The 27,289-nt window shown below is 39.3% G+C and overlaps 1 protein-coding gene across 1 annotated transcript in view; it reads right to left on the bottom strand.

Moving 5' to 3' along the window:
• Nucleotides 1-27,289, bottom strand: part of LOC149248428 (mitochondrial ribosomal protein L51/S25/CI-B8 family protein) — a 95,274-nt gene that overhangs the window by 29,130 nt on the left and 38,855 nt on the right. Inside the window, exon 2 of the mRNA XM_089458423.1 lies at nt 16,595-16,697. Within this exon, the coding sequence (XP_089314549.1) occupies nt 16,595-16,674 (80 nt within the window). The 5' untranslated portion in view covers nt 16,675-16,697. The remainder of the gene's footprint in view (nt 1-16,594; nt 16,698-27,289) is intronic.

Below are 27,289 nucleotides of genomic sequence, written 5' to 3'. Positions count from 1 at the left end.
TGGATCAATGAATGGAGTTCTCCCTAGTTGAGAGGGAGTGTTAAAATTAGCAACTAGGGCCAAACTCCATGTGGGTCATCTTATTTATGGCAGTTGATATTGTTCTTGGATCCCTCTCATCGAGAGGTGTAGGATTGATCTAAAGATCATCCGATTCTGATAAGTATTCATGGAGTTATGAATTTATTTGTGTTATAAGACAATTCGTCAAGGTCGGCCAACAACCAAATAAACCCCACACGTGCTCAACGTTTTAGTATAAGTAGAGGTGGCCTTCAAGTCATTTCAACAAACTTGGGATCTCTTCCTCTCTCTACTTGTCTTTAGGTTTTAGTAGGAGGAGAGATCCTAAGGAATAACGTTGCCCTGATCTAGAGGGCAGAAAGCTAGAACTACCGGAAAAACTAGAAAAGCCGGAAAAGCCAGAAATGCCAGAACTACTGGAAAATCCGAAAAAGTCGGAACTATCGAAAAAGCCACAACTGCCGAAAAAGCCGAAACTGCCGAAAAAGCCGGAAATGCCGAAGGAACTACCGGAAAAGATGGAAAAGACGAAAAAGTCGGAACTGCCGGAAAAACCGGAACCGTCGGGACTACCGAAACTACCAGGAACAACCAAAACAGTCGGAACCGTCGGGAACAGCCAGAACTGTCGGAAATGCCGAAACAGTCGGAGCATCTGTCTCCGAAGGAGAGCAGCATGCAAGGGACAGCTAACTAACATTGGGACGGTTGTATGTTACTTAGCAGCAAATACACCAAACATGCAATGTTACAGCTAGCATGCAACAACAAGCATGCTAAGGACAACAAGCATGCTAGGGACAACAAGCAAGCAAGGGACAACAAGCATGCAAGTTTCAGCCAACACATAGGTCAAGATGGCAACATGGTGCAACAATGGCACATAATGCAGTACAGTGATGGGTACAATCATGATTAATGAAGCGTGATGAGATGCAGCATAGTGATGATGGGTGTAGCATGGTGCAGCGCGGTGAGGTGCAGCATGACGATGAAATGCAGCACAACGATAGGTGAAGGAGTCACCTTGGAGAATTAGTTGAAGCAGCATGTCTTCAACTGATCTCATGTATCATCTTAGAGATGATCTATGCTCTTATCTAGATAAGTCAAAGTGTTGACTTCTGTTGTAAACGTACTATCTCTCTCTCTCTCTGTGCTGAACTATTGAAGAACATATAAGAAGAATTGATCAAGGGTTTACCCACATTGGGGTTTATCCCTAGCTAGCACCACATCTTGTGTCCTCTTGTCTTGGCTTGTCTTCTGCGATTTATGTTTATGTTCTATCTGCAGTTTACTTTAATGCTAATGTGATTGCTAATCCGGAAAAGATATTGAGCTAACTATGAAAATTGAAATAAATTGCTCTAAGCATAGAACATACCTAAAATTAACAATTTAAGACATCTTGATCTATGTCACATGGTTCGGGTTCGAATTCGAGTTTGGAAACAATTAAGTTCGATTCGAATTCGAATTTTTCGATGAGGTTCGTATGAGGTTCGACATTAAGTTCGACTATATATATATATATATATATATATATATATATATATATATATGACATAAAATAATAAAAAATCAAAATCAATCAATACAACTATATGAGTAGCAGTGAGCACCCACGAGCCACAAATCATGACCACTATTAACTTCATGCTCCAGGCAGCAAGGACAAGCAACGTCTAGAAATTGAATTCAGGAAATTGCAGAGAATACAACACACAGCGACAGCGCTAAGCACAATAGAGCTACACTCAGACTGAAGTTGGATTGTGAAAATCTATCGAAAACCATGGTAAATAAAGCCAAACCAGTGTCCACCGCGGAAACTAATTAGTGGGAAGCGGAACAAGAGAAAACCATGTGTTGCCGATGGTTTTTCTCATAAACCTTAAAACAACTCACAAAAACCGCCCAAAATCTAGCCTCAAACCCCAAAATAAATTTAAAAAATTATAAAGTTGGGCTTCAGGTTCGAATTCGTTGATGTTCGAATTTGAGGTTCGACTATCAGGTTCTAATTCGTTGAGGTTCGAATTTGAGGTTCGACTGTCAGGGTCGAATTCGTTGAGGTTCGAATTTGAGGTTCGACTATCAGGTTCGCTAAACCTAAACAAATTTGAATTTCTTTTTTAGGTTCGCCGAATTTCGAACCTCAAGGTTCAAATTCAGCGAACCCTGTGACATAGATCTCAATGATGTGGACTTACTTTGCGTTCTTCATTCAAAGAATTAATAAGCTGTGTTGAAGATTAACCCATTGTTTATCGAACATCGTTTGGTTGGTTGGGGTTTTTACAGCTTAGTTTATGATGTAATAAGTCATCCCCATGATCCATGGATACTCCTTGGCCTGTGGAATGACCTTGGGCATTCACTTGGATCATCATTAGAAGGTATTTAAGCATTATAACAGGTTTTAAGGTGTTTATTTCATGGAGGTCGTCCCCTTGATGGAATATTAATTCCTTGATATTTGGACTCACTTTGTTGGCTTGGGGCTTTTAAACCCATTTTGTGACTTGAAAACTCACTTCCTTGAATCAGGGAGATGATTTGACCCTTAGGTATTACCATGAGAACCTATTTGAAATGACATGAAAGGGTATTGCACCACCGTATCCCATATTTTGTGAATATGTTTCCACAAGTGATGTCAATGCAAGGAAGATCAAATGAGTATGTTGCACAAATCAAAGATTCAAACTAGTCATTGGAAGTCATACATGGGTGTCAAAACCCATGTAACGTGAACATTAGAGCCTTGCATATTTTCCCACTTTACAAGCATTTTCGGACTAAATCAAGCACAAATCAAGGCAAACGTTGAATATTCAAGGTGGATAAAGCCCCCTTCTCTTAGCTACTGAAATATTCCAAGGAGACATTGGGCACTTTCTCAAAAGGAGCAAGCATTTTAAGGAAAATTTTAGCCTCGATCAAGTCAAGCATTGAAATATTGAACCATTTCTTCTCTCTATTGGGTGGATCAACCCTCTTTCTTGTGAATTTACTCATCTCTTCATTGTACATGTGGCTTGGCCACTTTCATTTTCAATGATGTGTTAGTTGTAGGAGTTAGATGGATTTAGCTTTTTCATACTAGATCTAAGGAATTCCATGAGAAATTATTATTTTATTGTAAAGAAAGTTAACACCTCCACTATATAAAGAGAGGTACTTCCTCATTTATACTTGTGGTTACATGGTGAGAGTTCTCCCACACTATAGATTAAAATAATATCTTTTTGGTCTCTGTTGGTGTTGAGTGTATTTCTTATGCATGTTATTCACAAAGCGATCTTGTTCTTCTTGCTTCCAACGGAGTATTTTTAAGGGTTTCCAACGGAGTATTTTTAAGGGTTTCAATTGTAACTAATCCAATTGTATCACAAGGTTGTTGTGATTGATCTACAATAAAGTAGAAGAGGAAGTCAAGTCTCTAGCTCCCATTTTCCCTTTGTGGACTAGGTGAATCTCGAACCCCTTATTAAAAAAACCCTCAAGGGGGTCCCCTCAGTCAATTTTGTACTCACCAACTCCACAATCAATCCTTGGATCAAGGACAGTCCTCTACGGCCCTTCTCTAGTGCGTTTTTGGCTTTACGATTGACCATAAATGGTTGAGAGATTACTCATCCTCTAGATCCCAACCCCTCACCTAATACATCATTCCAAGAAACTAACAAAGAAGGGTTGTGCTTCTTCATTTCCTACCATCATTTAACACCTATTGACTCCATAGCCCTTGGGTATTAGCACTGGTCCTCACATCCCTCCATCATTCTTTTTCTTATAACTCTCCCAATCCAAACCTATTTATTGAGATTACTTGTGATGTCACTTGATTCTCGTTGCTTAGCCTTAGTGGACTCTTAGGGAAGCCCCACTTGAGTAGGACGAGAACCGGCCTAAAGTGCAGACGTAGGTCGTTGAAGTGACAAGGGTGACCTCCCTAAGTTGCACTTAGATTGTACAGCGTGGATTGGGGCTCTTTTTCATTTACATACAATTTGGGTGGTAAAAATGTACAATGTGGAGTGTGAGGTCATTCCAATAGATTTTCTGATAATCTACATGGCCAAACATATCACCATGGTCAACATGCAATTTTAAGATGGTTAGCATAATTCCTACACTGTGTAAGGGAAAACAAGTGTTAGAAACACTGAGGGGGGTGGGGTGAATCAGTGTGTTTCATTCTCAAACAATCCATGCTTAACTTATGTTTTATTTTTAAAACCTCCTTGAACCATTAGCGACACATTATGTTGTAGATCTATGCATATTACAAAACATGAGCATCATTCAACATGAGAGTAGATAAACCATAAAAGTACAAAGCACCATCAACACATAGAGACACCGTATTTTTAGGTGGAAACCCAAGATGGGAGAAAACCACCGTTGTTGTTGTCTGCTTTGTCTTCTTATTATTATTGAAGAAATTCTTTACATCTTGCACTGGTGCAGGCTTTTGCCAGTGCGCAGGCTCCTACCTGTTGAAGGCTCCTACCTTCACTGAGTTTTCCAGCTGCTACTGGAAGGAAGCAACTACTCCCTCTAACTTCTTGTGATCCACGTTTCAGAATTTTTCAAACTGGGACCACCTACAAATAACACTCAACTGATAGGCCACTTTTGGACCCACAAAACACCAAGAAATTTTCTGCACTCAAGATCAATGTTCAAACACAACAGCCAATCCTTCTTTGCTCAAATTGAATAAATCAAATACCATCATAACAACAGAAATTTTGAATACTGTTTACAATCAGAAAGATTCATCAATCAGCTTCAATACACAGATAAGCAAGACAACAGCAGCATATAAGGATCTGAGGCAATGGTTAACTTTTGCTTTCCTTTGTTCTGTGGATTCTATACCCTGCACACAATCCTTGTCATTGAAAGAACTCTGTCAAAACAGGTCACGTAACTCTGTCACTAGAACAAGAATAGTATTGCGGTCAATATCAGAGATCTTCAAACGTCATCAGCAACATACAACTTATCACTATATGCATAATCCAAGTCTCGTTATATCGCCAAAGCTTTTATACATTCGGCAACTCGCCCAAAGAGAAATCAAACTCAGGTTTAGTGAAGAGCTATTCTGTCAAAGCAGTGATCTTTGCATACTACAACACAGTCAACCCACCTATTTCTATGCTTTGTGCAATCACCATAGATCAAAGAAAACTCACAAACTTGTGCATTCAGCGAAATAGACAGTCACACTACTATTTTTTAAAGCACATCAAATATCAACCATATGACAATCTACAATGTTGAGATGGATATGTAATCATAATGCGCATAGGGCCAACGCACTTCCAAAGCTTAAGAGCTTGATCCACGAAATAATACTCAACATATAAAATTGATTTTAAAATATATGGAACCAATAAGACAACTTCAATGCTCAAAACGATTTCTCGTCTATGCTTTAACCAGATCGTGCACAGGACCAACACACTCTTCTAAATATATGAGATCGATCAGAAGAAAATCAAATCATTCAATGCACTCTAGCAATCTGCAAAAGAATGCCCCTGTCGCATAACAGTTTAAACCCACCATTAAATACAAAAGCCAAGATAAATAATTCCAGATTTCAAAAGATCTTCAGCGCACTAGAATGTGCATTGCTCTTTAACGAATGACAGAGTGAGAGGCTAAGACAATTGCATAGGTCGATTTTCCATTACCTACGCTCTGGCCAGATCACTGTGATTAAAAGATCTTTAATGTTGCACATAACCGTGCAAAAACTTACTAAATCTGTAGTGTGATGAGTAGATAAGAAACACAATGCATGTATAATATCCCTATGCCTCTACGATGGTCATAACTGCCCTCCAGGTATTCTACGCACACATTTAGTGGATTTCAGATCTGCCCAAGAGGTCTGTACATAGATCCTTGCAAGAAAACTTCACAACATACCAAATCGACTGTGGATCGCAATGCTCTCACACAATTGTCACTTCTGACATGAAATTTTAACACAGATTTAAACACAGTTGATTGCAATGTAATACTAATGCATCTACGCTCCACCCAAATCCAGATCAATCACATTAGTGTCATTCAGAAAAGTTAATGGGCTCATAATATTTAAAAACAGCGACCACACCTCCATGCATCAACAAGCCATGTCACACCAACTTACCACAGCCTGATCTATCCCAAAACAAAAGAGATTTGAAGCCTCAAATTGATTATCCTGAGAGCTCACTCAAACTGTGCCAGACCATAAAAAAAAGAGAGAAAAAAATGCCAACAATGAGCTGAATCAATCTCAGAAGTGTGCACACCATGCTTCTTAGAATGTCGAATATATAGATTTGGAAAGCAGTTCTTGAACAAGTGAAACCACGGGCTCGAACAGTTGAAAGATTGATGGTATTTGACCATGTCCCAAAAATAAATATTCTATTTGTTACAAGACAAATTTGACGCCAACTTCAAGAGCTTTTTTTTAAATTACGAATCGTGACCTCAATCGTCGAATGGCCAACCGACTCTTCATCCTTCAATAAAATATTCTTTGTGAAATAATATAGGTCCAATAGTAACTAATGGTAACCTCCATCATAAAGTATGCAAGTGGAAGTGGATTGGACCATTATAAAGTACTCTTTATGACAAAAGATTGGTCCACAATGGCTTGTAATCTCCAATCGACATTAACCAAAATGAATTATGATGATTAATTGTAATGCCACACACCATAGAGATCTACACCTGTACTGTTTCTGTGAATGTTGTAGAGTTCCTGTGAAATCATCTAGGTTGCCATCAAGGACAACATATAGCCATAATGCCAACAAAAAGTACAAATTCAGTTCAATATTTTTGACTAATCAAAAATTCATATTGGCCAATACACCTCAATGAATTGCCTTACTCACTTTTCCCTCAGATCAAGGATTGGTTATCCACCAATGGACATGTCCAATCAATCATCTCATCAATCATCAAAAGGGCCAATCCCTTTGGAAGGAATGCCTCACATTCCTACAAAGGTCTATATAAATGATCATTTTTAACCAAACTGCCTAAGACCACAAGCAATGCACATCTAACCAATGTTCCACCAAGTTTGTAGATATGAGATTGCATGGACAACTGCAGAAGTAAAGTTTGACCTGCGTGGACTAGAAGATCTACTCATCTGAACTATGTTGTAGGTTCATCTGAACCTCCTCTGAAAGCCGCAACTTTTGGTGGTGGAATCAAGTCAATCCGGCAGACGGTTTGCAAGATATCGACTGCCCTAGTTTGAAGGAAGTTGCTGAAACTGACGCTGCAACTGCAGAAGTAAAGTTTGACCTACATAGACTAGAAGATCTCCTCATCTGAACTGCACTGTAGGTTCATTTGAACCTCCTCTGAAAGCCACAACTTTTGGTGGTGGAATCAAGTCAATCCGATGGACGGTTTGCAAGATATTGACTGCCCTAGTTTGAAGGAAGCTGCTGCAACTGAATCCGCAACTGCAGAAGTGAAGTTTGACCTACGTGGACTAGAATATCTCCTCATCTAAACTGCGTTGTAGGTTCATCTGAACCTCCTCTGAAAGCCACAACTTTTGGTGGTGGAATCAAGCCGATCCGACAGTCAGTTTGTGAGATATTGTCTGCCCTAGTTTGATGATGAAGCCGCTAATGCTGATGTTGTTGATCTAGGGTTTTCTACTACTAATATAAATCAGATTTATTGTACTATTTCTCTTTGCTGAATTATTGAAGATAAAATAAGATTTGATCAAAGGGTTTCCCTACACATTGTGGGGTTTGTTCCTAGCTAGCCGCCACATCTTGTGTCTCTTGTCTTGGCTTGTTTTCTATCGATCGTTTAATGTTCTATCTGCACTTTACTTTATGAACATGTGATTGCTAATCTGTGGAATATAATTAGAAAAAGAAGTAAATTGTTATAAGCATAGAACATACCATATCTTAACATGGTATCAGAGCTGAGGTGAAGACAAAGCCCGAGCAAGAGCAAGAGCAATCACCGAAGAGAAGATAGGCAAGGCTATTCTAAAAGAACTATGGGGTCCTCAACACTCTTTCCTGCCAAAGACAAGCTCCGTGAGAACACTGACTATCACGGATGGGAGATATCTGTCGATCTAACCCTAGAAGATCAAGGAGTGTTGGCCCATGTAAGAGGCAATATTATTGAGCCTCCATCAAATTCATCCGCTGTTGCCTGGAACAAATGGAAAAACGGAGAATTCAAAACAAAGAAGATCATCCGGGACTCTATCGACAAGCACTTGGTGGCCTACATCTCTGACCTGAACACCTCCAAGGAAATCTACGATAGACTGGTGAGTTTATTTAAAGTTAATGATGCAAATCAAGTTTTGTTTCTTAGAAATAAGCTGAGGGAAATCAAGAAGGGTAAAGATGAGAGTATGCAAGCATACTTCTTCAGAATCACCGAGATCAAGAATGATCTCCTATCTATAGGGGAGACGATTACTGATAGGGAAATGGCACTCACGGCTCTTGGAGGATTACCATCCGAATGGTACGTGTTCAGGACTACTCTTCTGAACAATCATGTAATTCCTGGTTTCAAGGAATTAATGGCTAGATGCATTCTAGAAGAAACAAGGGTAGAAGAGCAAGAAATGCCCTTGCCTAAAGGTCCTCCTGCTGCCTTTTCTTCTCATGCTAAGAAAAGAAATAATTCCGGGACTAAATCAAAAGGAAAGGTTGGACCTAAGGGTGGAAGAAAATGACGATGTTACATTTGCAATAAAGCAGGTCACTATGCAAGGGAGTGCCCTGATAGAAAGGACTCACACTGGGACGATGATCAAAATCACTCTGATGGCAATCAAAGGAATGACAAATTCAATAGCAAAGGTAAGAGGAGAGTTGGGAATCAAGGAAGAGGACAAGCATTGAAGAAGGCTAGAAATTCCAGGATGTATTAAATGCACCTAACCTCCGAAAGAACCTGGTGTCCATCTTCGCAATGGAAGACAAAGGCTACAAGGTAACCTTCAGCGATGGCAAGGTACGTGTATCGAAAAATAATGTTAAAGATGCCTTTACTCTTCGGTTTCATGTTATCAAGTCGATGAAAGTCAGGTAGGTGTCATGTCTTATGACACATCTCTTCAGTGCAAACTTTGGCATTGGAGGTTTGCCTACCTTCATTACAAATATCTACTCGATGTAAGACATATGGTAACAAGGACGCCCGAATTCCGAGTAGAAAAAGGTGTATGTTTGGGATGTGTTGAAGGAAAGCTCAAAAGGGGACCATTCCCCTCAAGCCTAAGCAAGACCTCCGATATATTACAGTTGGTTCACTCAGGAATACCTGAGGTTCGCATTAAGAGGGAGACTACTACACCACATACTCCAAAGCATAATGGTGTGGCACCGTACGATTGTGGAAGCTATCTCTATGATGATGTAACAATTCCTAATGTGGAAGAACCAATGGATCCTATTTATCCACCTGAGCCTTCCTCTTCCAGGAAGAGGCCTTCATGGCTTAGGGGAATACTTGATGATGCTGAAAGACAGGCTGCACCCCGAGGAACCTTCCGTGAAAGTAAGAAACCCAAAAGGTATCAGGGATACCTGACCAGTATGAGCACAATCATACAAAATGAGCCTTCATCATTCTCAGATGTCGTCAAGCATCAAGTATGGAAGGATGCTATGACCATTATTGAGAATGATGTCTGGGAAGTAGTAGTTCCCAGACCCCAGGACAAGACAATTGTTACTTCAAAATGGCTTTACAAGATAAAGTTGCAACAAATGGAAGTACGGAATAGTATAAGGCTCGTTTTGTTGCTCGTGGTTTCTCCCAGAAGGAAGGTATAGACTATGATGTGATATTTGCACCTGTTGCCAGATATACGACCATCTGTTTGATCATAGCCCTTGTGGCTTCACAAGGATGGAACCTACATCAGATGGATGTCAAGACCGTGTTCTTGCACGGTTCGATCAAAGAAGAGGTCTATGTGGAGCAACCCAAAGGATTTGAGATTTAGGATTGAAAATCTCATGTATGTAGGTTGAAGAAGGCTCTCTATGGGCTGAAGCAAGCACCCCAAGCATGGTATGAAAGGATCGATAGCTACTTGATGAAGTTGGGATTCACTAGGAGTGAAGCTGATCCTAACCTTTACCTTAAGGTTGAAGATGACAAGCCTCTCATACTGGTGTTGTATGTGGATGACCTCTTTCTAACAGGTGCAGACCCTCTCATTCACAAATGTAAGAGGGAGTTGGCTTCTGAATTTGAAATGAAGGACCTAGGACCGATGCACTATTTCCTAGGACTTGAAGTGTGGCAGAAGCCAAGGGAAATTTTCCTATCTCAAGGAAAATATGTGGTGAAGATTCTGAAAATATTTGGTATGATGGACTGCAAGCCTGTGACTACCTCAAGGATCTTAACTTTCAGAAGTTATATGGTAGTGATGTCGGACCAGATTTGGGAAATGCCTATGAGTTTCAAAAACTCATTCGCATTGATGTTCTTGGTGAACCTCCATCCGAACATATGTTTTGCAGTTAGCATTGTGAGCTCATATTTGGTTGAGCCTCACTAGATTGGTGCCAAGAATCTTCTGAGATGTCTTCAGGACACAATCTCTCATGGATTGAGATACATTGCCGGAAATATGAAACTGCATGATTATTCGAACGCTGATTAGGCAGGTAGTGTGGAGGATCACTGGAGCACTTTTTAGTGTTGTTTCTCTTTGGATTCTGCTTCGATATAATGGATGAGCAGGAAGCAGAAGTCGGTTGCCATAAGCACCGCCGAGACTAGATACATATCTACAAGTATGATCTCGTATGAAGCTGCCTAGTTGGGGAAGCTCTTCAGTGAGTTGTTTGAATACATACCACTGTGATTCTCTGTAACAACCAGAGGTGGGATTCGATTATTGAGGAATCCCATATTCGTCGATTGCTCCAACAAATAGACATCATCTGGGATATGATAAATCGATGAGCAAGGAGGCTCCATCGCATTAAGATGATTTATAGGTCGATACACCTTGTCAAAGCCGCGAGGAAAGATCTAGTCTGTGATTTTCCCAAACGACTTGGAGTCATCAAGAAACCCTTGTACAAGGGTCCTGCATGTTGCATACATTGAGCTCTGGGAGCTCTAAGGACTTGCGGTTCTTACTAGAGCAACATATGACCACAGGGTGACTCACCCTCCCCTAGTGGTGCGCACTGGAACAAGATGATTCGCTCTCTTGTGGGACAAGATGATTCTCTCTCTTGTGGAACAAGATGATTTGCTCTCCTGTGTAGCAGGATGATTAGTTCTCCTGTGAGGCCTGGATTGATGTGTTCTCCATGGCGATTGTAGCAGGATTGATGTGTTTTCCTGTGAGGCCTGGATTGATGTGTTTTCCATGGTGATTGTATCAGGATTGATGTGTTCTCCTGTGAGGCCTGGATTGATGTGTTCTCCATGGCGATTGTAGCAGGATTGATGTGTTCTCCTGTGAGACCTGGATTGTTGTGTTTTCCATGGCGATTGTAACAGGATTGATGTGTTCTCCTGTGAGGCCTGGATTGATGTGTTCTCCATGGCGATTGTAGCAGGATTGATGCGTTATCCTGTGAGGCCTGGATTGATGTGTTCTCCATGGCGATTGTAGCAAGATTGATGTGCTCTCCTGTGAGGACAGGATTGATTAGTTCTCCTGTCGAGGCATCCTACCCATGCAGTCTGAGACTCATGGGAAATACCTCTCATCTGATCAATGAGCAGGGAAATGAAGTTAGGGACCATAGTAGTACCGATAGACGCATCGTTGTATCTACCGTACTCCCTACGCTAGGATGACCTCCATTGATCTGGGATCAATGATACTGGTCTAGGACTAGTGGTAGGAGTTGTACCATACTATGACACTGACTTCGTGTCGGTTGAGACTGGTCTGGGACCAGTGGTAGGAGTTGTACCATACTATGACACTGACTTCGTGTTAGTGCAGTACTGGTCTAGGACCAGTGAGAGTGGTACATACTATGATGCTGACTTCGAGTCGGTTGAGACTGGTCTGGGACCAGTGGTACACTCTCTGAGACTGCGATACTGGTCTGGGATCATTAGTAGGAGTGCTACTTACTATGAAGCTGACTTCGGGTCGGTTGAGACTAGTCTAGGACCAGTGGTACGCACTCTGAGACTGACTTTGAGTCAGTGGAGGATGATACTGGTCTAGAACCAGTGGATTTGTACTCACTATGACGCTGACTTCGGGTTGGTTGAGACTAGTCTGCGACCAGTGGTACATACTCTGACACTGACTTTGAGTCAATATGATACAGCCTCAATCATTTCTTCTTCTTCATAATTCGGAGAAAAGCAGAGCAGAAGAAAACAAAGCAGAGCAGCGCATAACAGAGCAAAGCCGCACAGATCAGTACAGGGCAGAACAAGACAAAGCAGAACAGGCAGAATAGAGCAGAGCAGGGCAAGGGTCAGGTTATACAGGGCAGTGCATTTGATGGATGAATAGTAACGACCGATAGACAGATTGTAGATGAAGTTCTCCCTAGTTGAGAGGGAGTGTTAAAATTGGCAACTAGGGCAAAACTTCATGTGGGTCATCTTATTCATGGCTGATAATATTTTTATTAGATTCCTCTTGTCGAGAGGTGTAGGATTTATATAAAGATCATCCGATTCCGATAAGTATTTATGGAGATATGAATTTATTTTGATTATGGAATTATTATCAAGCCGACCTACAACTCATGTAGGCTCAGAAGCCCAACAGTCGCATCTATTCAAACATTATCAGTTGTGTATAAATACAAGAGGACTTTTCCTCATTTGCATTCACTCAACTCATCACATCTTTCTCTCTCTACTGCGCAGATAAGAGTCTCTTATCTATTGTGCAGAAAAGGGTCTCTCCCTCACACATGTGAAGCCGGAAGCTGCTAAAACTGAAGCTGCAACTGCAAAAGTAATGTTTGACCTGCGTGGACTACAAGAACTCATCATCTGAACTGTGTTGTAGGTTCATCTGAACCTCCTCTGAAAGCCGCAACTTTTGGTGGTCGGATTAAGTCAATCCGACGGACGGTTTGCAAGATATCGACTGCCCTAGTTTGAAGGACGCTGCTGAAACTGAAGCTGCAACTGCAGAAGTAAAGTTTGACCTACGTGGACTAGAAAATCTCCTCATCTGAACTGCGCTATAGGTTCATTTAAACCTCCTCTGAAAGCCACAACTTTTGGTGGTGGAATCAAGTCAATCCAACGGACGGTTTGCAAGATATCGACTGCCCTAGTTTGAAGGACGTTGCTAAAACTAAATCTACAACTGCAGAAGTGAAGTTTGACCTGGGTGGACTAGAAGATCTCCTCATCTAAACTGCGTTGTAGGTTCATCTGAACCTCCTCTGGAAGCCGCAACTTTTGGTGGTGGAATCAAGCCGATCCGACGGTCGGTTTGTGAGATATCGTCTGCCCTAGTTTGATGATGAAGCCACTAATGTTGATGTCGCTGATCTAGGGTTTGCTACTGCTAATATAAATCAGATTTATTGTACTATTTCTCTCTGCTGAATTATTGAAGATAAAAGAAGATTTGATCAAAGGGTTTCCCCACACATTGTGGGGTTTGTCCCTGGCTAGCCGCCACATCTTGTGTCTCTTGTCTTGGCTTGTTTTCTGTCGATCGTTTAATGTTCTATCTGCACTTTACTTTATGAACATGTGATTGCTAATCTATGGAATATAATTAGAAAAAGAAATAAACTGTTATAAGCATAGAACATACCATATCGCACATCTAACCAATGTTCCACCAAGTTTGTAGACATGAGATTGCATGGACATGGGAATGTATTCTCGAGGATATGTGGAGAAATCCCCCAAATTTCTTTCATGATTTTGGACTGCCATTTCTTTAGTCAATTAAATCCCATCTTTACATATAATCCATTTCTCCTTTGTTCCAATTGCCTTCCTAAATCATCATTGCAATTTTATTTCACAAATTCAAAAATTAGCAAATTAACCTTACTCCACTAGAGATTTATGGATTTTTATTATTGTATTTATGACACTTACGATTTTCTAGATGACAATCTTAACCATGAGGTACAAAGATTTTCTAATATATTTTAGCTTCAAGAGACACAAGAGGAGTTGTATGAAAGTCTTATGGACCCAACAAAGGGGGACTTAATGGATTCGTTAGAACTTGGTAGTAATCTAAAATGTACATCACCCTACTTTTCAAATTCAAGTTTTACCAAATACGAAACCTAAGCAAGACTCAACAGGTACAAAACTTTTCTAATGATTATTTTACTTTTAAGTGATATTGGATAAACTTGTGCTAATATTTCATAATGCCTTTCTACTTCTATGGACCCAACAAATGGATTGGAAGAAGTAATCTACAAAAGTCTTTTGCTTCTGAAAATAAGTTAAAAAAATACTTGAGTTTCTTAATTGCCCACGTAAAGAGCACAACATCTCCTAGGCCCCTATACTCCTTTTTTCTTTTGATTGTTTATTGTTATGACCTTTTACGCAATAGGATCCATCGTAACTACATATTGACTTTTGGGATGGACAAAGAGATTCAAACATTCTTCGATGAGAGTTCAAGCATGTCTAAATGAATTTGATTTTGATTTTTCAGAAGTGCATCATAGCATGCTTTGATCATATAATTGTCAAATGTTTTTGGTTTTCTCCATCACCAATAGTCTTCCTCCTCTCGAGATAGGGGCTTCAAATTTGTTATCCTTAAAATTAGGATTTTTAACTCCTCATGATAAGGGGGTGAAATCCAAAGAGTTATTTGAACTTAGACCCACCAAACTAATAGATGAACCAACTCTAGGAGGTCCCAAATCTGAAATCATTTAACACAAAGTACTATTCCCAAAGTCAATTTCAGCAGAAATTCTTCCATTCGAAGATCCTTAACCCCAACCTTGGATGATAAGAGTGAGAACCTTCTTCAATCCAAGCCTCCTATCAAGGTTACATAGTCAAACCCACTCGACCTGAAGTATTCCTTGGATGACATTATTAGGTGATGGAATGGCCCCTTAATAATGATTAATGACTTGGTGGGCAAGACTGCTTCTTCCTCCCCTTCTTCAGCTCCTCAATCACCCACAGCCTTTAGTTCCATCTCACCTTGACATCTCCTCTTTCTACTTGTCATGGTTTTGTTTCTACACTAACCTTCTACTTTCATTGGCTATACACTTGGTGCTTTTTCAATTATTCTTTTCGGCTTTTCAATATTTAACAGAGTAACAATAGGAGATACTTTCGCACTTCCACTCTCTTTCCAAGAAGTCCATTCACCCCTACATGATGATTGATGAGTCGATGTGGAAGCCTTCATCTCTCTCCCATTCTTCAACCCCTCATTCTACCTCAACCTCTAGTTCTAACACACCTTGACATTTTCTCTTTGTAATTGTCATGGTTCTTATTTCTACAATGATTTTGTACTCCCATTCACTAGTAACTTGGTGCTTTTTCTTTAGATCTTTTATGCTTTTCAATGTTTGATAAAGTAGAAATTGGAGATGCTTTCACACTCCCACACTCTTGTAAATAAATAGCATGTATTCTTCAAATCTCATTAACCTACTTTTATGGTCATTCGTTGGACTTTAATAGAAATTATCATCTAGAGGGTACATAGTTGAGCACTTCTGATAGCAAAATGGCTTAATCAAGATAGCTCTAGCTTGGAGATTAAGCCAGTTGTCACTCCAACCTTGTATATTTTTATTAAGTTTTTTCCAATATTCAATCCCAAATAAAATTAAGCAGTTCTAAATAAAAAAAGTCAGGAAAATGACTTATTCAAAATAACTATAGTTTGAAGAATAAGTTTGGTGTTACTCCATCCTATCATCCTTTTTTTCCAGAATTAAAACCCAATCTGATTTATTATTCTTTTCAATGCTATCTGTCTACTCTCCAGAAATTCAAGATTTCTTTTATCCCAAGGATTTCCTTCTCAATCAATGGTTAAAATTTGCACTCTATTAGATTTTTCAAATTAACAATTAACGTTTTCTTTATTATTCTTTGGCTACTTTTCAGTCTTTTAAAAGACTATTTTTTTGTATCACAGATTTCCTTCTTGCATGTGCAAGAACAAATATATAATACTTTGTTCCTAATGACCAGAAACCTTCTCCTTTTAGATGTTCTCTCCAATGTATTTTATTGCAAACAAATACTAGATACATATTGAAATTGAGTTCATCAATGGGATACATCCAGTTTACTTTTAATGTAGCATGAGGAACTTACACTAATGCTTTACAACATCAAGCATTGAATAACAGTAGAAAATTGTTTCTCTTGCTATGTGAAGCATTGTTATAAAGTTGCAGACAATACAAGTAATTCCAAAGTTGCATATAGTTAATATCTATGGTAGAACCAAATAATTAGGGCAGCTACGTTGGACTGGACACAACAATATCAAATAGCATATTTTAGTTATTCTAAAGGCCAATTTGAGGAACAAAATGCGAACCTTATTCCACGACTACTTCCTCCCCAATCGCAATACCTTACTACCAGTTTCTTAAGCTGCCATATACCATTAAGAGCCATTATTGCATACGCCTTGCTTTACCCTGAAAATTGCAAAATGTTTTAACAGACGTTCTAAATGAATTCCATAAATCAAATCAAGAATGTCACCAATAATGAAAGAGGGATTTTATAAATTTGCATATCCTATAGTCAACAAAATTCCCAAAGGTTAGAACCTTTTGTGCATCCAAATTTTTATGGTGTAAAATACCTTTACGATTATAAAGGCCAAGAAAAATAAATGCATAACCTCTATTTTTATTCTTTTATTTGACAATGCTTCCAATTGACTTGGCAACAAGTGTGCCCTTCCCCTATATCGGAATACAATAATGAAATGTAGTCGAGTTACAACCCTTGGAAACAACCCTTGATTAATGTTGAAAATTGTAACTAGGTTCGGTCTTCATTGTAATCATGACATTGTATATTCTTTATAAAGAAAGAAAGAGAAAGAAAAAGAAATTATATTTTATTTTTGGGGTATGGATTTCATACTCAAGTTTGAGTCAAAAGCATGTTCTTCATGCTTTTAGGTCTTCTAAGTCTTTCTAGGATAAAATAAAGAATAATATTGGTCATGTGTCATAGTCCCATTTGGAGTCATTGTAATGAAGAGAAATATTTATTTTATCGAGAAAAAGCCATGGATAATCCCAAGAGCCAGATCAAGTCAGCCTAAAGGAGGAGTATTCGACCCTTAAAAAAGGCTATAAATACAAAGGAGCTCAACCTCATTTGGAGTTTAGATGCTCATCTCAAGCAAGTTAGATCTACAATAGCGAAGGAGAAGAAGAGTAGCTGGGAGGACGAAGAAGAAGAGCAGAAATCGAAATCTTGTCAAGAAAGTTTTTATCATCTCGCTAGGGTTTGTGAAGCTGCTAGTTGCAGAAGACGAAACTGTGTAGTAGTTGCAGGGAGCTGAAATGGCAAGGCTAAAATTTTGTTGTAGGGATCGAAGTTGCAGTAGCAGTGTAGCAGTATCGAAGTACTGGAAGTTGTCTCAAGGAAGATCTTGTTGGGGGTTGGTTTGGGGCTTGGAGGGTTTATTGTCATGGGTCTTTAGGACTTGGAAGTCTCTTTTGTAAGCAAATTCTAAAGAAGAAGAAAAGCATTTTCTGGTTTTTCCCCTTCAAGGGGTTTTTCCCCGGCTTAGAGCCTATATCTTGTGTACTCTGTCTCTTTATGATCTTCATTGTTTTGGTAATTGCTTGATGAACAAATCTAAATAAGTAATAAAGAACCAAATAACATCACAAGTAATTATCATGACAAGGAAAATAAGTTCTAATCTACAAGTATCCATATTTTCCAACATCGTATCAGAGCTAAGGTGCAAGAAGGAGACTGAAGATCACATCTTTGTTGGCACTATGGCGAGGGTTATAAGGGTGGGTTTTAAGGCTCTTAGAAATCTCACTACATCTATCAATAATTATCTATTGAAGATCATCTCCAAGCTCGCAAAGGAAGTAACAGATGGAAGCTTGTTCTCAACTTTATCTGGCACATTCAAGGACAAGAATGTATGGGTTATTGACAATGGCACCTTCAAACATATGACGAGAGAATGCAATCAAATCCAAACCCCATCTAAGGGAAACTCATCTCACGCTATCGAACTTGGAGACAACAAGAGCTATCCAGTGAAAGGCATTACATCTACATCATTGGAGCTTGAGTCAGGTGGAAGCATTCACCTCAACAACACTTTATATGTTCCAGGTTCGAAGAAAAACTTACTTTATATTTCTTGTCTAGAGTGATAGAGTTGCCTTTGTTGATGGCAAGGTTTTGGTTTGGGGTAAGGACTCTAGTATTAATGAAGCAAGGGTGATTGCGATTCGTGAAGGGGCATTGTATAGACTCTATACTCCCCTAGCTCAAGCCCTAGTTCACCTAGAAGTGAGTCCTTTTGAACTATGGCATAGAAGGTATGGACACCTTCATTATAAGATATTGCCATCTCTTACTCAAATGGTTAATGGCATCCCTGAAATAAAAGAAGGTCATGAAGGGATCTGTAAGGGATGTGCTCAATGCAAGAATGTAAAGAAACCATTTGCAAGTAGTGACACCAGATCTAAGGAAATTTTAAATCTCATACACTCGGATGTATGTGGACCTATGGCAGTAAAGTCTCTTGGTGGGCATTAGTATTATGTAACCTTCATTGATGATTACTCAAGGAAGACTTGGTTATACCTTCTCAAGAACAAGGATGAGGTATTCAAAAAGTTTCAAGAGTTCAAGAATGAAGTGGAAAACCTAACTGAGAGAAAGATCAAAATTCTAAGGTCAGACAATGGTGGAGAATACACCTCCAAAGAGTTAATAGCTTTCTGCAAGGAAGCAGGAATCAAGAGGGAGCTCATTGTTCCCTATAATCTTGAACAAAATGGCGTGGCAGAAAGGAAGAACCATACTATTGAAGAATGTGTCAGGGCTATGTTACATGATCAAGATCTCTCTCAATCCCTATGGGGAGAGGCGTGCATGACAGTTATTTACTTATAGAATTGAAGTCCTCACAGGATTCTTAACAACATGACTCTGGAAGAAGCATTTACAGGAAAGAAGCCAAGTGTGGATCATCTTCAGATATTTAAGTGTCTTGTGTATATTCATATACCCGAGGACAAGGGGAAGAAGCTAGATCCAACCAATCTGAAGGGCATCTTTGTGGGATATAGTGCTTCATCAAAAGCATATAGAATCTATATCAAGGAGGATCGTCGAATTGAAGTAAGCAAGGATGTCATCTTTGATGAAGCAAAGATTACAAGAAATCAAGTAATGTTCTGGTTGACTTTGATGAAGAAGAGATACCTATCTTTGAGGATATCTCTAAGGAGAATGATGATTAAGAACCAGGACCTACTCAAGAAGATGTTCAAGGTCCTTATAAGCCTATACAACAAGTAATTGTTCCAAAAAATAGGAAGAGACCTATTTAGCTAAAAACTACTCTTCAAGCGGAGGACATAAAGCATCAGGGACATCCAAGGAAAGTAAGAGACCGAAGAGGTATTCTGGGTATGCTACTTACATAACAAAGCTTTTTGAAACGGAACCTTCTTCCTATGGAGATGTAGCTAAACACCAAGAATGGAGGAATGTTATGCAAGAAGAATACCAGTCCATAATGAAGAATGGTGTCTGGGAAATTGTCTCGAGGCCAAGTGGCAAGTCTATAGTCACTTCAAAGTGGATTTACAAGATAAAACACGCTGTAGATGGGAGCATAGACAAATAAAAAGCAAGGTTTGTAGCAAGAGGCTTCTTACAGAAGGAAGGAATTGATTATGAGGAAACCTTTGCTCCCACAACTAAGTATACAACAATAAGATCGCTTGTTTTGTTGGCTACTACTATGGGATGGAACATCCATCAAATGGATGTCAAGACAGCTTTCCTGAATGGGACCATTGATGAGGAGGTTTACATTGAGTGGCCTCAAGGATTTGAAATAAACTAGGCGGAGACTCATGTCAGCAAGTTGAAGAAAGCTCTATATGGCTTAAAGCAAGCACCTAGGGCTTGGTATGCAAGGATGGATGCATATCTATTAAGACTTGGTTTTACCAAGAGTACTATAGATCCTAACCTATATATCAAGGTGGTCCAGGATGAGCCAGTTATCATACTCTTGAATGTGGATGATCTACTAGTTACTAGTGTAGAGCATCGGATTCGGGAATGCAAGAAGTAGTTAGCAACAAAATTCAATATGAAGGATCTTGGGATTATGCACTATTATTTGGGACTAGAGATATGGTAGAAGCCAAGAGAGATAAAGATGCCAAGAGAGGTCAAGGTAAGTATGTGATCAAGATGCTTCAAAAGTATGGCATGATGGATTGCAAGCCTATGATGACTCCTATGATTACCAATTTAAAGAAGTTGAGGAGTTCAGAATCTAGTCCGGTGGATCCTACTTGCTATAGACAATTGATTGGGTCTTTGATGTATCTGGTGAATACTAGACCCGACATTTGTTTTGCAATAAATGTCCTAAGTCATTGTCAGATGGAACCAAAACATGATCATTAGATTGCAGCCAAGCATATCCTAAGGTATTTACGTGGAACTATATATCACTGCCTCCAGTACACTAGTAATGAAATCCAACTCGTGGGATATACAGATTCAGATTGGGGTGGCAATGAGACAGACGAAAAAAGCACAACAGGTGGATGCTTCAGCCTAGGATCATGATCGTCTCATGGATGAGCAAAAAGCAGGATACAATTGCTTTAAGTAGTGTTGAAGCTGAATATGTTGTTGCAAGCAAGGTCTATCGGGAAGCAGTTTGGCTCAGGAAGTTACTATCAAACTTGTTTGAAGGACCACTTAGTTCTACATGGATACATTGTGATAATCAAAGTTGCACAAGATTGACAGAAGGCCCAGTGTTTCATGAGAAGAAGAAGCATATAAACAACAAGTACCACTACATCAGAAGCATAGTACGAGACAGGGTCATGGAGTTGCACTATCTACCTACAAATGAACAGGTAGCAGACACACTGACTAACGCATTACCAAACAAGCTTGAGTACCTGAGAGGTAAGCTTGGTTAAGTGGATATCTCTTCCCTAATTGGGAGGGAGTGATATCAGATAGTTCTTGTCTTTATGGGACAGGCACTAGACTAGCTCTAACAGTCGTAAGTCTTGGTGAAGGCCATAAAGAAAGAATGGAGTCTGGAGGATTGGATAAGCATCTAGATTGGAACTTCTTATGGATGGTAGACAATAAAATCCAGGGAAAGAAGTTGTTGATCGATGCTCTTTAAGGATGAAGTAGGGTATCCAAGATAAGAGTATTCGAAAAGGATCGATATTCTTTGAGGATCCAAGTTTGGGAATCCAAGATAAGAATAGTCCTAAAAGCCTTGTAGACATCCAGATAGAGTATGTGCCTTGAGAGGTGGTGTGGCAGCTCACGTAAAGCCTCCCAATATAATGCTTATAATTAAAGATGAGCTTGTCCAGTTAAGGCTTTCAGGGACAATGTTGGAAGATGGCTTATCAATCCACCACTTCTTGTGAGAATGCTTCAAGATTGAAATTCCTTGTACCACGAATACCTCCCTAATTAAGAGGGAGTGTTGAAAATTGTAACTAGGTTCAGTCTTCATTGTAATCATTGTTGAAATATGTAACTAGGTTCAATCTTCATAATGACATATGTAATCGTGATTTTATTATTTAATGAAAAGAGAAAAATAAATTTATTATTGTTATTCTTGAGGCATGGTTTTCATGCTCAAGGGATATTTAATTTCAATTCAAGCGCCCATTGAGTGCTTCTAGGGCTTGTCATTGAGTCTACAAGTCAATTGAATCATTGTCATGTATGAAAGACTCTTTTGGGCAAGTTACATATTATAAAGAAAATTTATTTGAGTCAAAAGACCCTCAAAAACCTCGTCATGGTGCAAAGATCAAGTCGACCTACATGAAGGGACAAGTCGGCCTAAAGATAACAATTCGTACCCCTCAAAAGCCTATAAATAAGAAGGAACTCGACCTCATTTGAACACACTCTCAAGCAAGTTCAACCTACTCAAGATAAAAGCTGGAAAAGGATGAAGAAGAGCAAGATCAAAGTTTTGGGCTCTCTCTCTCTCTCTCTCTCTCTCTCTCTCTCTGTTAGGGTTTCTACAATTACTGGGCAAGACGAAATTCTGACGCTGCATTGAAGTTGTGAAGTTGCATCAAAGTTGTGAAGTTGCATCAAATATGTGAAGCTGCATCGAAGCTGTGAAGATGCATCAAAGTTGTGAAGTTGCATCGAAGATGTGAAGTTGCACCGAGGTTGTGAAGTTGCAGCTAGGTCGAAGCTATGAAAGGTCAAAACTGTGAATCTGCTAGAGACGTCGAAGTTGCAATAGAATCTGTTGGTCGAAGTTGCAAAAGAATCTGTTGGAGGTCGAAATTGCAGTAGTTGCTAAGGAACTAAAGGAAAGCTCATCAAGGGACTTGGTCTTGGAGGGTCTTGGTCAAGGGTCATAGGTCTTGGAATTCATCAATTGAAGATTCTATAAGAAGAGAAGAATTCTTGTGGGTTTTCCTCTCAAATGGAGAGGTTTTGGCCCTGGCTGATTGCCTATATCTTCTGTCCTTTTGTCTCACTGTTTATGGTTTGGTAGTTGTTTGATGAAAAGAACACAACAATAATTAAGGTGAAAAAGAATCTAATCAAGATAAGCAAAACTATATCACAAGCAGTTATCAAAGTAAGAGAAATCACATAATCTAGTAGCCCCTAGATTTCTCAACAATCATGACATTGTATATTCTTTATAAAGAAAGAAAAAGAAATTATATTTTATTTTTGGAATATGGGTTTCATACTCAAGTTTGAGTCAAAAGCATGTTTTTCATGCTTTTAGGTCTTCTAGGTCTTTCTAGGATAAAGAATAATATTGATCATGTGTCATAGTCCCATTTGGACTCATGTAATGAAGAGAAATATTTATTTTATCGAGAAAAATCCATGGGTAATCCCAAGACCAAGTTGGCCCAAGAGCAAGATCAAGTCGACATAAAGGAGGGATATTCGACCCTCAAGAAAGGTTATAAATACAAGGGAGCTTGACCTCATTTGGACACTCATCTCAAGCAAGTCCGATTTGCAATAGCGAAGGAGAAGAAGAGTAGCTGGGAAGACGAAGAAGAAGAGTAGAAGTTGAAATCTTGTCAATGCATTTTTTCTCCTGTCTCGCTGGGGTTTGTGATGTTGTAAAATGCAGAAGGAAGAAATTTTGTAGTAGTTGCAGGGAGCCAAAATTTTGTTGCAGGGGTCAAAGTTGCAGTAGCAGTGTAGTAGTATCGAAGTATTGGAAGTTGTCCCAAGGAAGATCTTGCTGGGGGCCGGTTTGGCGCTTGGAGGGTTTATTGTCTTGGGTCTTTGGGTCTTGGAAGTCTCTTTTGTAAGCAGATTCTAAAGAAGAAGAGAAGCATTTTCTGGGTTTTCCCCTTGGAGGGGTTTTGCCCTAGCTTGGAGCCTATATCTTATGTACTCTATCTCTCTGTGATCTTCATTGTTTTGGTAATTGCTTGATGAACAGATCTAAAGAAGTAATAAAGAACCAAATAACATCACAAGTAATTATCATGATAAGGAAAATAAGTTCTAATCAACAAGTCTCCATATTTTCCAGCAATCAACGTGTTGCAACAAAGGGGAATCTACTTTGCCAAATTTCCCTAGGAATTGCACCTCGCCCCATCCACATGAAGGCTTGCATATAAAAGCAAAACAACTCATGCAAGCAAGCCAACCATGAGGGTAGAAACATGTCTCTGAAGAATTTGAAACTTGGTGGCACTGATGAAACACCTCTACTTTACCATAAAACCAAGGCCTGATTGCATATTACAACAATTTTGTGTTGATCTGGGGTAGCATCGGATGTGCTCTAGCCATGAAAATTGGTGGAGAGGCTAAAGCACATGAGATGTCCAAGACATAGAAATGGTTTGGGCAAATTTTAACCGGTTTGGGAGATATTAAAATAATTAACATTTTTAATGGAGTTCCTAAGTCTAAACTTAGGAAAAATAAAATATTAATGGGTATTAATATAAAATTGGGTCAGGTTCCAAAAGTCATGGATCAAGCCAAATCTAATCTTAGTCGTTGATTAGAGATTTAATCTCGGTCGTTGAAGGACCAACAGGAAAAGTATAAGAAGAGGCTTGAGGGTCAGTTGGAGAACACAGTGAGGGAGACTAGTCAATTCAATTTCTAGAACGGGGTTAGCTGAGAAATTCGAACTAGTGGTCTGGAGAGCAGCAGGAGGCAAAAAGTACGGAATAGAGAGTCGGGAACAGCACCAAGGGAACAATGCAAAGGTTGGAAAGGCAAGCGCAGATCCTCTTAGGCAGACGTAGAGGCAACAAACTACGCAATCACTAGAGGGTCTGTGTCACCCCAGGCAGACGCAGAGGCAGCAGACTACGCAGTCACTAGAGGGCCTACGTGGGTGACGCATAAAGGCCAAGTGCTGACACAGAGAGGAAGGGGTTGATGCAGAGGGTCTGGGACCTACGCAGAGGTCAACCAGGCTGACGCTGAGACTCGGAGAAGTGCTGAAGAATTTTCTCTCTGTTGGGTAAGCCAGTTTGGCACCCAGTTGTACTGAAGAATTACTGAATAATAAAATCCTCCCTTGCTACACCGGTTTTCCCACATTGGGTTTTTCGGGGACTGTTGTCCAAAATATCTGTGTCGATGTGTTAATTCTTGTGCAAATGTTTGTTTCTGTATTATGGTGTGATATCTGCAACAAAATTTATTTTAATGTTTAGTGAAGGATTTTCATAAATAACTTATTGGGAAATAAGTAGGTAAAATAAATCAGTTGTTGCAGTGATAGAATTTTCATATTTGAATCGGCTACAATTTGAGTTTGTCTAACCATGAACAATGTCAATAAGGTATTTGGTTGTGGATTACTATTGGCTCTATCTAGAGTGAATTTTACACACAAAATTCTTCATTGGTTGTTAATATCAATATTTTGAGGATATGTTCCAATTAATGTCTCTCAATTTGATATTGTTAATGATAATATTAAAGGGAGATGTCTTTATGCTTGGGGTAACACTAGTGTTATCCAAGGGTATGTTGTTATTCCTAGCTAACATACTCCTACTTCCCAACATAATACAAAGACATCCATAGCATCTTCAATTGTATAGGATGACTCAACACAATCCTCGAGACACTCTCTTACTCCATCGCTCTCTCTCAAGTTGGCCCCTTTCATAAATGCCATTCCTATGCATCACCCTAGTTAAACCCTTTTACAAATGTTTTATATGTAAATACATAGATATATGGGTGAAGGTGTTGATGATGATAGCTCAAACGAGTTCTTCTACGTAGGCTAGGTGTCAGGCACGTAGAAGATGTCCAAATCCCTCTTTAGGTACTTGCTTATGTTAAGTGACTTTTACGATTTATTTCCTAAGTTTTAACTTAGGAAAAGCACATTGACTAATTAATTAATCAATGTTGGTTATTGGGCTAAAGTTTTCTAAGGAAAAGTGATTTAATCACTTTAGTGAATTAGATCTAATCTCTACAATCGATCTAAGTAGGTTAGGATTTTATCCTAGCCATCCATCACTTTGGAGATCTAGGGTTAAGGATCTAGTTGAGCCATCCATCACTTTGGAAATATAGGGTTAAGGATCTAGCTTAATCAGAAATCATAAAAGATGTCTAAGGAGAGGTGGAAGACACAACGAGTAACTGGGAAAACAATTTTCTCAAGGGAGTGTGTCGCAAGGAGATTCCAGGAAAAGAATTCGAAAGGGTCAAGTTCTTGGGTAGAGGAGGGCGAGATTTTGATAGGTGGCCAAAAGTTGTAAAGAGGTCAACTTTTCCAACTAAGGCTTGTGCCCTTTGCTAGTTGCTTCGCCTTGTCAATAGCACTGGCTACTTCAAACTTCGATCAGTCTGCCTCCTTAACTCTTGTAGCTTCTGTTTATAACCTTTTCTCGCCCTCAGCCTTCAATAATATCACTTTAGCCATCCGTTGCCTAAGGGGACTTATCCTCGGGTAGGCCTGTCTTAGCCTCCCGCAACCACAAGCAAGCCTCTATTATCCAGTATTATCAGGACTGGGTCCAATTGGTTTGAATCAACCGGTCTAACCATTTTGAGGCAAAAACTAGTTCAAACCGGTGACTTGAACCATTTTTGGCCGGTTTGGTAAAGTCACGTAGAACGCAACCTGTTTTGTTTTTTTTCTTTCATTTTTTGTCTTAGTTGGGCACTAGTCCACAATAGGTGCCTAATATTCAAGCCTATGGCCCTACTATTGCTATGTAATTCAAGGTAATGTTAAATTCTTAAAGTAAAAAAATTTAACATTACCATGAAATGACTCAAGATGTTTGAGAGTGGTTTTAACCTCATTAGATTTCATATGGAGAAAGTAGAATTTTAGATCTCACTCAAAATCCAAACACTTAACAGTTTTTCAATATTTCAGGATTGGGGGGGTCGTAATGTTTCCATTGGATTTTGTCATGTATGAGGGTATCGAACTAACATTTAATCAAGAGCACTAGTCCTTCTATGTACCTTGATTTTAGTGGCATAGATTGTTGAACTCCTCTATCAAGATCCTACTAAAGATGTACACATCACTCAAACAAAATCTTGAATCGACATGCTAAGCATTTTTTATCTTATTTTAATGCTTAGAGAGTGATATTGATGACAAAGATCCCAATATAAGCAAAGATTTCGATGATATGTAAGTATTTGTTGTTACATGATTTTTTTTTGGATGTTAGCGAAGGCCAAGCAAAACCACGGTGGAGGAGCATCTTCACAAAACAAGAAGGAAAAGGACATGAGCAAAGTAAAATCCTTTGTTTGTCATAAGTTCGAGCATTTTTCTAGTCAGTGTCCTAACAAAAAGATGGGCAAGGGTGAGACTACTACAGCTTCTACTGCGCAGATGGAAGAGATGGCAAAGAAGTTTGAGAAAAACTTCGCCTTAGTATCTTGCCTTTCTAGAACCGTCACGAGAGGTGTTTAGTTCGTGGACAGTGGAGCATCTCATCATACGACGGAACCTCAGGACTTCTTCACCAACATGACC

This window comes from Pinus tabuliformis, chromosome 7 (assembly GCF_031772625.1).
Source record: "Pinus tabuliformis cultivar Carrire ecotype Pingquan chromosome 7, CPIR1, whole genome shotgun sequence".
Taxonomy (NCBI): Eukaryota; Viridiplantae; Streptophyta; class Pinopsida; order Pinales; family Pinaceae; genus Pinus; species Pinus tabuliformis.
This window is presented reverse-complemented; position numbering and strand designations above follow the sequence as displayed.